At 47.9% G+C, this 10,822-nt stretch overlaps 1 protein-coding gene and 1 non-coding gene across 7 annotated transcripts in view; both read right to left on the reverse strand.

Annotated features, from left to right (window-relative positions):
* Positions 1–1,342, reverse strand: part of NSMAF (neutral sphingomyelinase activation associated factor) — a 75,502-nt gene extending 74,160 nt beyond the window's left edge. For 2 of the 6 annotated variants that reach the window (XM_033202936.1, XM_033202935.1), the window contains exon 1: positions 791–1,342. In XM_033202936.1, coding sequence (XP_033058827.1) covers positions 791–849 — 59 coding nt within the window. In that variant the 5' untranslated portion in view covers positions 850–1,342. The other 4 variants (XM_033202937.1, XM_033202939.1, XM_033202938.1 and 1 more) reach the window with 2 other exon arrangements.
* Positions 1,343–3,311: 1,969 nt separating this feature from the next.
* On the reverse strand, positions 3,312–3,415 carry LOC117079716. Its single transcript, XR_004435568.1, has one exon. It is a non-coding gene; the product is annotated as a small nucleolar RNA U13 (small nucleolar RNA).
* Between the last annotated feature and the right edge of the window lie 7,407 nt (positions 3,416–10,822).

Genomic DNA, 10,822 nt, shown 5'->3' on the forward strand with positions numbered 1-10,822 from the left:
ATCTCTGAAAGGGAACTGTTGCGAGACAATTTTAGCTCCAGGGATTCCAAATCCTTACTGGGATGCCAGTGACAATGAGTGCTCTGCTGCCGCACCGCGATTTCACCGCAAAGCTTTCCAACACAAGGTCCACGGCGCGGGGAGCAAGTGTTTGCGGGGCAGGACCTTGGCTTTCCTCAGAATCAGGCCTTTCCGGAGGCCCTCCTCCCAGCCTTCCAGCGCATGGAGCTAGTCCCGTGTCTAAAGGAGTCGGCAGGAAAAAGGCGCAGTAATGCGAGTGGGTGGTCGCCGGCCTGCTCCGTGCCGCCCAGGGACCAACTTTGCGGCGCCGGCGCCCAGTGCCTGGACCCGATGAAAGGGAAGGATTAGAAAGTGGGTGCCCGCCGGGCAGCGTACTCACCCTCCCTAGCGAACGCCCGGGCTCGCGTGCCGGGCGCCGGGGTAAGGATCCGCGCCCCGACCCCGAGCGGCCTTCCGGGTGAGCTGCCCGCGGCCGCGCGGTCTGCACTGCCGGCCGGCTCGGCGTGCTTCGGCTGCGGGGTGGGATCTGGCCTGGCCCGTCATCGGGTTCCTGTCCCCGGCAGGCTCTGGCCCAGACCAGGCCCCCGGCCTTTCACCCCGACCTCGGGTTTCCGCCACAGCCCCCAGCCCGGGCCCTGGACACGCGTCCGGCCCCTGCCTCCGTGCCCGGCCCCCACGCCGCCTCCCGTCCCTCAGATCTCCGGACGGCGTCCCCACGACCGGCCCCAACCAGGCCCCCGGCTGGGCCCTTCTTCAGCTGGGCGCGCACCTCTCCTTGGAGTAGAGCTGCAGCTGCTGCTCCTGCTGCTTCTTCCGGATAAACGCCATGGAGGGCAGGCGCGGGCGGGCGCGGAGCGCACAGGCAGGCCCCACCGCCGCCCGCCGAGGAGGTCCGGAGGAGCCGGGGAGGGCGGACTCGGCGGCCGGCTGGGGAGCGCGCGGCTGCCGGCCTGGCTTCCCGTGCGGCGCCGCTGAGCGGCCGAGAGCCCGACGCGGCGTCCCGGCCGCGCTCACCGCAGCATCCTCGCGTGGGGACTCCGGCGGCACCGTGACTCAGGCCCGGAGGAGGGGCGCGCGGTAACACGAGGCGCCCCAAACTCAGGATGCCTCAGAGAATCGCCAGGAGCAGCGGCCAGAGTAGAATCCGACATCACACACTAAATGTTTCACCACTTTACCAACTATTGCAGGCTGCGTTTTAAATATTTTACGCATAAAAAGGGATGCTGGCCCGTAAACCACCTATCTGTTGGCCACAAGGATTGAAGTAACAATGTTTTGGGTCCTCAATTGTGAAAAAAAAAAAAAAAAAGACGGAAGTAACTATTCTAAATACACCAGAAACAAGTGGGGATTTATAGCCAAGGAGCAGGTGTTCGGAAAACTACTAAGAGGAAACATCAATTCTAGGGGGAATTCTGGCTGAACCAACCGAATAGGAATCCCAGTGAAGGCAGGCCAGGGAGTCAGATACCAAGGGTAGGGAATAAAGAATTTTGATCACATATGGAAGGTGGGGGATTCTTGCTAAACTTCCCTGGCAGTGTTACTTCTAACACTGCATTTACAAGGAAGTGCACACAGGGACCTGGGAGAAGATTCAGAAGCCTAACTGAAGTTTGGCCAAGCAAAGAATCTTTAACACAGTCTCTTGATTGTTGAAATAATTGGTCGCATGACTTTTTTTTCTGTATAACAGCTTTATTAGGATATAACTCACATACCAAACAAGTCAACCATTTAAAGTGTACCATTCAGCGATTTTTAGTATATTTCCAGATATGTTCAACAATCACCACACTTTGAGAACATTTTCATCACATGTAAAAGAAACCCATACCCTCTAGCTATCCCTCTCCCTAACTCTACCCTCCAAACCCCAGCCCTAGCAAACAATAATCAATTTCCTGTCTCTATGGGTTTGCCTGTTCTGGACATTTCATATAAATGCAGCCGTACAATGTGTGGCCTTTTATGTCTGGCTTCTTTCATTTAGCATAATGCTTTCAAAGTTCATCTATGTTGTAGCATGTATCTGTACAGTACTTCGTTCCTTTAGATTGCTGGAGCATATTCTATTGCATTTTGTTTATCCATTCACCAGCTGATGGACATTTCAGTTGTTTCCACATTTTGACTATAGTGAATAAGGCCGCTGTACATCATGTACAGTTTTTTAATGGATATATGTTTCCATTTCTGTTGAGTGGAATTGGAATCTAAGAGTGGAATTGCTGGATTTGGAGGCGAAAGCAGCTCCATCTTGGAAGCTAATCCTCCGTGCTGGCTTCTGATTAACCCCTGTTCCGGGAAGTACTCTAAGATTTCTACTTTATCTGTTGTTCCTTGGGTAAGAGCAGGTATCTACCCAGTATGTCCTGTCCTTAGTTCAAACAACCTTGATGTTATTACACTTCAATTGTTCTACACATCCCTTCTGAACCACCCCTCCCCTATGGTATATAAGCCCTAAGGGGCTGGAGTGATGGCTCATGCCTGCGATCCCAACGCTTTGGGAGGCTGAGGCTGGAGGATTGCTTAAAGCCAGGAGTTCGAGACCAGCCTGGGCAACAAAGCAAGACCCTGTCTCTACAAAATGTAAAAAATAAAAATTACTTAGGTGCAGTGGCAATACCTACAGCCCCAGCTACTGGAGAGGCTGAGGCAGTGATCCTCAGAGGCTGAGGATCACTTGAGTCCAGGAGTTTGAGGCTTTTGTGAGCCATGATCGTACCATTACTCCCCAACCTAGGCAATACAGAGAGAGAGAGAGAGACCCTGCCTCAAAAAAAAAAAAAAAAAAAAAAAAACGCATTGAGTCCGGGGTAATGGCACAGCAATCCACCATCTCATCTTGCTGCCCAAGACACAGACATGGACATGGCTTCTGTTCCTTAGTCACTATTAAATGTTTCTTCCCAAGGAACTGTATTTGTTGGCCTCTTTCTTCCACCTCCCGGCATCCTGGGACTTTGAGATAGATTTGTATAGACCTGCCACCACAGAACACCAGGTCATGTGGTAACTCCATGTCTAAATGTTTGAGAAGCTGCCAGACTGGTTTCCAAAGTGGCTGTACCATTTAACATGCCCACCACCAGCGTAGAAGGGTTCCAGTTTCTCTACATCTTTGCCAGTATTTGTTATTACCTGACTTTTGTTTAGAGCTATTCTAGTAGGTATGACTGGTATCTCAATGTGATTATAACTTCTTAATATATGCTGAGAATGTCTCTGATTGTTTACCTTTGAGGGATTCTTAAATAACAAGCCTCTAAGTTTCTTTTTCACGTTAAACAGGTAATGTCCTAAACTCATAACAAGGTTCAAGGGTGTCACATCTCACAGCTGCACACGAATACCCAGTCATCACACTTATGAACTACAAAAGGTTCCAAACCTCTAAATTGTATGCTTGTAGAAACATATCTCATACTGTCTTAAGGATCAGGTTTTGCAGGGTTACATTTTTTAAAGCTTCAGGGTAAATGTTCATCTTAGCTTTCTCTAGTAAGTCGCAGGACTGTGAAGAGAAGGCAGGGAAACCAAGAATAAAAACTGTGGCTGGGTCTTTTGAATTTGACCTCTAGCAGCACTAGAGAAAATGTTAGGTATAGTGAGGACACCCATTAAAAATTTTGGGAGTGAATGAAGGTGCCTGGGTACCCTGTGACTGTGACTGAGTCCCTTCCATGTGTCCAAGTCCTGTGCAGAACCTGTAACATATTAGGTCAGCATTCCTGGAGGAAATTGTGATGCTGTCTGGTAGCCAAGAAATAAATACATGAACAGGTACACAATGAAATAAGACAATAAAATTTGCCAAAATGTACATGATAAACTTCTTTATGAGAAATACTACAAACATTCTGTGAGTTCAGAGGAGAGAGATTAATTTGACTGGAATAAGGAAAAAACAACAACAACAAAAACTCAATGTAAATTATCTTATTGAAGTTAAGCGTTAGAGGAAGATTAGATGTGATCTGATAGGTAGAGAGTGTTAAAGAATCTCTCCTTAATCCAACTCTAGCCAAATTCCTCTGAGCCCACTTCTCAACTAGGCCTCAGCTTTGACCTATAAAAACCAGACTCCCAGCACAAATAATTTAGTCCACTCCCCATCCCCCACATTAAAAGACTTAAAAAAACAAACGTAATTTCTAACAGCTTGAGGCAACATCCCTAGGATAACCCAGCCCACCTTAATGTACCTGTCTGAGAAAGCTCAAAGCAATCAAAGTAATTTACTACTTGTGCCAGGCATGGGTGGCTCACGCTTGTAATCCTGCAATTTGGGAGGCCAAGGTGGGCGGATCACTTGGGGTCAGAAGTTTGAGACCAGCCTGGCCAACATGGTGAAACCCCATCTGTACTAAAAATACAAAAGATTTGTCGGACGTGGTGGTGGGCGCCTGTAATCCCAGCTGTCATGCGTGTCCGTGTGAAGAGACCACTAAACAGGCTTTGTGTGAGCAATAAAGCTTTTTAATCACTTGGGTGCAGGCGGGCTGAGTCCGAAAAGAGAGTCAGTGAAGGGAGATAAGGGTGGGGCCGTTTTATAGGATTTGGGTAGGTAAAGGAAAATTAGTCACAGGGGTTGTTCTCTGGCGGGCAGGAGTGGGGGGTCACAAGGTGCTCAGTGGGGGAGCTTTTGAGCCAGGATGATCCAGGAAAAGGAATTTCACAAGGTAATGTCACCACTTAAGGCAAGGACCAGTCATTTTCACTTCTTTTGTGGTGGAGTGTCATCAGTTAAGGGGGGGCAGGGCATTTTCACTTCTTTTGTGATTCTTTTTTTTTTTTTTTTGAGACGAGTCTTGCTCTGTCGCCTGGGTTGGAGTGCAGTGGCCGGATCTCAGGTCACTGCAAGCTCCGCCCGCGGGTTTACGCCATTCTCCTGCCTCAGCCTCCGGAGTAGCTGGGACTACAGGCGCCCGCCACCTCGCCCGGCTAGTTTTTTTGTATTTTTAGTAGAGACGGGGTTTCACCGTGTTAGCCAGGATGGTCTCGATCTCCTGACCTCGTGATCCGCCCGTCTCGGCCTCCCAAAGTGCTGGGATTACAGGCTTGAGCCACCGCACCCGGCCTCTTTTGTGATTCTTCAGTTACTTCAGGCCATCTGGGCGTATACCTGCAAGTCACAGGGGATGCGATGGCTTGACGGGCTCAGAGGCTTGACATTTCTGCCTTCTTATATTAATAAAAATAAAACAAAATAGTATTGAAGTGTTGGGGCAGTGAAAATTTTTGGGGGGGTGGCATGGAGAGATAATGGGCGATGTTTCTCAGGGCTGCTTCAAGCAGAATTAGGGGTGGCGTGGGAACCTAGAGTGGGAGAGATTAAGCTGAAGGAAGATTTTGTGGTAAGAGGTGATATTGTGGGTTGTTAGAAGGAGCATTTGTCGTATAGAATGATTGGTGATGGCCTGGATGCGGTTTTGTATGAAATGGAAAACTAAACAGAGGACACAAGGTCCGAATAAGAGAAGGAGAAAAGGCTGGGTGCGGTGGCTCAAGCCTGTAATCCCAGCACTTTGGGAGGCCGAGATGGGCGGATCACGAGGTCAGGAGATCGAGACCATCCTGGCTAACACGGTGAAACCCCGTCTCTACTAAAAAATACAAAAAACTAGCCGGGCGACGTGGCGGACGCTGTAGTCCCAGCTACTCCGGAGGCTGAGGCAGGAGAATGGCGTGAACCTGGGAGGCGGAGCTTGCAGTGAGCTGAGATCCGGCCACTGCACTCCAGCCTGGGTGACAGCGAGACTCCGTCTCAAAAAAAAAAAAAAGAGGAGAAAAAATAGGTATTAAGAGACTAAGAATTGGGAGGACCTAGTACATCTAATTAGAGAGCCTAAGGGGGTTCAGTGTAATTACTTGGTTGAGTTTTTAGGCGCTATCCAATTTTTTTTGGGGTGCAGTTCCAGTTGGGCTGGTGTCTGGAATGAGACTGCGACTTAATAAAAAGGAGTGTCCACACAGGAGCTCAAATGGGCTGGAACCTATAGCATTCCGAGGACAGGCCTGAATTCTGAGAAGGGAAAGCTGTAAAAGTATTGTCTAGTCCTTTTTAAGTTGGTGACTGGGCTTGGCGAGGTTTTTTTTAAAAGACCATTAGTCCGTTCTACTTTTCCTGAAGATTGAGAACAGTAAAGGATATAAAGGTTTCACTGAATACCAAGAGTCTGAAAAACTGCTTGGGTGATTCAACTAATAAAGGCTGGTCTGTAATCAAACTGTAAAGAGGTGGGAAGGCCAAACCGAGGAATTATGTCTGACAGAAAGGAAGAAATGACCGCGGTGGCCTTCTCAGACCCTGTGGGAAAGGCCTCTACCCATCCAGTGAAAGTGTCTACCTAGACTAAGAGATATTTTAGTTTTCTGATTTGGAGCTTGTGAGTAAAGTCAATTTGCCCATCCTGGGCAGGGGCAAATCCCCGAGCTTGATGTGTAGGGAAGGGAGGGGGCCTGAGAAATTCCTGAGGAGTAGTAGAATAGTAGATGGAACACTGAGAAGTGATTTCCTTGAGGATAGATTTCTAGGATGGAAAGGAAATGAGAGGTTCTAACAGACAGGCTAGCGGCTTGTAACTTAGATGGAAGAGGTTATGAAATGACAACAGAATAGAATGGGCCTGTGAGACTGAGGCTGTAAGAATTCTGACCACACTAACCATGCCTAGGAAGGAAAGGAGCTATTGTTTTGTAGAAGGGATTGGGGTTTGGGAGATTAGCCAGACATGATCAGCAGGGAGTGCATGTGTGTTTTTATGAGAATTATGCCGAGATAGGTAACCGATGAGGAAGAAATTTGGGCTTGACTGAAATAACGGGGGCTGTCTGTGAAGCCTTGCAGCAGTACAGTCTAGGTCATTTGCTGAGCCTGATGGGCGTCAGAGTCAGTCCAAGTGAAAGCGGAGAGGCTGGGATGAAGGGTGTACAGGAATAGTAAAGAAAGTATGTTTGAGATCCAGAACAGAATAATGGATTGTGGAGGGAGGTATTGAGGATAGGAGAGTATATGGGTTTGGCATCACAGGGTGGGTAGAAAAAACAATTTGGTTGATAAGGTGCAGATCCTGAACTAACCTGTAAGCTTTGTCTGGTTTTAGGAGAGGTAAAATGGGGAATTGTAAGGGGAGTTTACAGGCTTTAAAAGGTCATGCTGTAACAGGCAAGTGATAACAGGCTTTAATCCTTTTAAAGCATGCTGTGGGATGGGATATTGGCGTTGAGTGGGGTAAGGGTGATTAAGTTTTAATGAGATGGTAAGGGGTGCATGATCGGTCACCAAGGAGGGAGTAGAGGTATCCCATACTTGTGGGTTAAGGTGGGGAGATACAAGGGGAGGATGCGAAGGAGGCTTTGAACTGGGGCAAAAGGCGGCAGTGAAGTGAGGCTGTAGCCCAGGAATAGTCAGGGAAGCAGAAAATTTAGTTAAAATATCTTGACCTAATAAGGGAGCCAGGCAGGTGGGGATAACTAAAAAGGAGTGCTAACTGATTTGGGAGAGGTCAGATAAAGAAAAAGGAGCAATTACCTTGACTATGCCTTTAGCTCTTGTTACTTTTTTTTTTTTTTTTTTTTGAGGCGGAGTCTCACTCTGTCGCCCGGACTGGAGTGCAGTGGCCAGATCTCAGCTCACTGCAAGCTCTGCCTCCCGGGTTTACGCCATTCTCCTGCCTCAGCCTCCCGAGTAGCTGGGACTACAGGCGCCCGCCACCTTGCCCGGCTAGTTTTTGTATTTTTAGTAGAGACGGGGTTTCACCGTGTTAGCCAGGATGGTCTCGATCTCCTGACCTTGTGATCCGCCCATCTCGGCCTCCCAAAGTGCTGGGATTACAGGCTTGAGCCACCGCGCCCAGCCAGCTCTTGTTACTTTTTTAAGAGGAAATTGCTGGGCAGGTGGGGGAGGGATAATTGCGGAACGAAACTGCAAGCCGGACTGGATGTGAGGCGGGGAGGTGATAAAAGGATTATAGGGTTGGGGAGCGGAGGCTGAGGAAACTTGGGACCTAGCTCAGACCTGGCGAGGAGGGGAGAGGTCAGATGGGTCTGTAGAAAAGGAAGATTAGAAAGACTCAGCAACGCTTGGGGTTAGGACTGAGGGGACAGGTGGAAGGGAAAGAAGGAAGATTTGAGATGAGTTGCATTGGGAACAGAGACTAGGAAGGTACCAATGTGTAAAAGAATGCCTGGACATCAGGCACCTCAGACCGTTTGCCCATTTTATGACAAGAATTATTTAGATCTTGAAGGATGGAAAAAATCAAAAGTGCCATTTTCTGGCTATTTGGAACTACCATCGAGTTTGTATTGGAGTCAAGCGGCATTATAGAACAAGATTTTAGGTCAGGTGTGAGGTGAAGAGGTTTTAAGTTCTTGAGAACACAGGCTAAGGGAGAAGAAGGAGGAATGGAGGGTGGAAGGTTGCCCATAGCGAAGGAGGCAAGCCCAGAGAAAAGAGAGAGTAGAGACATGGAGAGAAGGGGTTGGGGGTTCTTGCCCTCCAGAAAAGTGGGAAAGGGGTTGGGACACACAGATAAGAGGTCAGGGCATGGAGCTAAGGGGTCGGGGGTGTGGAGATAAGGGGTTGGTGCACAGAGATAAGGGGTCGGGGGGTTCTTGCCCCCAGAAAAGCAGAGAAGGAGTCGGGGGTTCTTACCTCCCCGCCCCCAGAAAAGCAGAGAAGGGGTAGAGACAGGGAGAAAAGGGGTCAGGGTTCTTGCCCCCGCCACCCAGAAAAGCGGTACTTGCCGCTAAGGGTGAAAGACCAAGGCAGGCGGCCCTACGTGGTCAGATATCTCTGAGACATGGGTGAATAATCAGGCAGGCGTCCCCGCAGTGATTAAACACCAAAGGAAGACTGTCTTCCCCAGTCTGTGACTGGCGCCAGAGTTTTGGATCCATGGATAAAAAGCATCTCCTTTGTCTCTACCAGAAAAGGAAAGGAACTGAAATTAAGAGAAGAGAAAGATTAAAGTGTGGTGTCAAGATTGAAAGGAGAAAAAGGTTGAGGGATAGTAAGAGAAGTTGGAGAACAGAGTAAAAAAGGCCACTTACCCAATTTAAAATTGGTGAGATGTTCCTTGGGCCGGTCAGTCTGAGGACTCGAGATTATAGGTGGATCTTTCTCATGGAGCAAAGAGCAGGAGGACAGAGGATTGATCTCCTAAGGGAGGTCCCCTGATCCGAGTCATGGCTCATGGCACCAAAATGTCATGCACGTCTGTGTGAAGAGACCACCAAATAGGCTTTGTGTGAGCAATAAAGCTTTTTAATCACCTGGGTGCAGGCAGGCTGAGTCCGAAAAGAGAGGCAACCTGCCTGCACCCAGGTGATTAAAAAGGTTTATTGCTCACACAAAGCCTGTTTGGTGGTCTCTTCACACGGACGCGCATGACACCAGCTACTCGGGAGGCTGAGGCAGAAGAATCACTTGAACCCGGGAGGTGGAGGTTGCAGTGATCCATGATCATGCCATTGCACTCCAGCCTGGGTGACAGAGCAAGACTCCATCTCAAAAAAAAAAGAATTTAGTATTTGTTCCACCCAACATCTGACATAGGCCCCTGACCACCCTTTCTTAGAACATTTACCAAAAAGGGCTTACAATTGTGAATCACTCCTCTGTTCCTTTAAGATGTATATGTGTCTCCTACAACTCACAGTGTCTTTCTTAAGGACTCGAAATCCATTCCTTTGACATGTAATCATCAGGAAGTATAGGGCCTTGTCTTTCAGGCTCTGTAAGAAAATAGAATCTCAACTTCAATAATGGCCAGCTAGCAGACACAGCTGACCTAATCACATTTACACGGACCAGTCCTTTCTAGATTTTTAATTCCCTTACTCTATTCAGCCCCTGATTTCCCCCTTCCTACTCCCTCACTTTCCCTTCACAAATGTCCATCCACCTTTGCACAAATCAAAGTTGAATTCGTGCTGACTCCTGTCCCCTATTGCAATAATGTATTCCTGATTAAAATCTGTCCTTACCATCTGAACTAGTGTCTGATTTTGTCAATCTTTGGCAGAAAGAAGGGAAGAAACACAATCAAAGGGATTGTCTTGAACAATAGCTCAGAAGAGACACACTTCCTCTATAACAGTTTGTGTTTATGGAGAATTGAGAGAACTGAGACTGGAGCTCCCTCATCTTCCTCTTCACCAAAGCATTCACCCTACTAGCATCTGCCCTCTTATGCTTTGTCTTCATTCCTGCTATTTTAAGGTATATTTGCTCTTATCAAAGGCCAACTTCTCCTTTCTTCCCAACAATTTAGCCTTTGCAATGACCCTTTCTCTAGTCTTTCTTTCTCTCTCTTGCTTTGTCTATTTCTCCCTCACTATTGAATCATTTCCATTTGAAAATAAATGTAGTTTTCAAAAAACTTTCCCCTCCCTCCAACTCCCCATTCACAGAGGAACTTCTTGAAACATCTGCCTATACATGCTGTTCCATTTTCTCACCTTGTGTTTTCTAGAGTCCATTCCAATTGGACTTCCAGGCTACATGTGGTGGCTCACACCTATAATCCCAGCATTTTAAGAGGCTAAGGCAGGAGGATGGCTTGAGTCAGGAGTTCAAGACCAGCTTGGGCAACATAGTGAGACTTCATCTCTACAAAATATTTTAAAAAATTAGCCAGTCGTGGTGGTGAGTGCCTGTAGTCCTAGCTACTTGCAAGGCTGAGGTGAGAGGATAGGTTGAGTCCAGGAGTTTGAGGCTGCAGTGAACTCTAACTACACCACTGCATTCCAGCTTGGGTAACAAAATGGAAGTCCAATTATTATT

This window comes from Trachypithecus francoisi, unplaced genomic scaffold (assembly GCF_009764315.1).
Source record: "Trachypithecus francoisi isolate TF-2019V2 unplaced genomic scaffold, Tfra_2.0 Lachesis_group7, whole genome shotgun sequence".
Lineage (NCBI taxonomy): Eukaryota > Metazoa > Chordata > Mammalia > Primates > Cercopithecidae > Trachypithecus > Trachypithecus francoisi.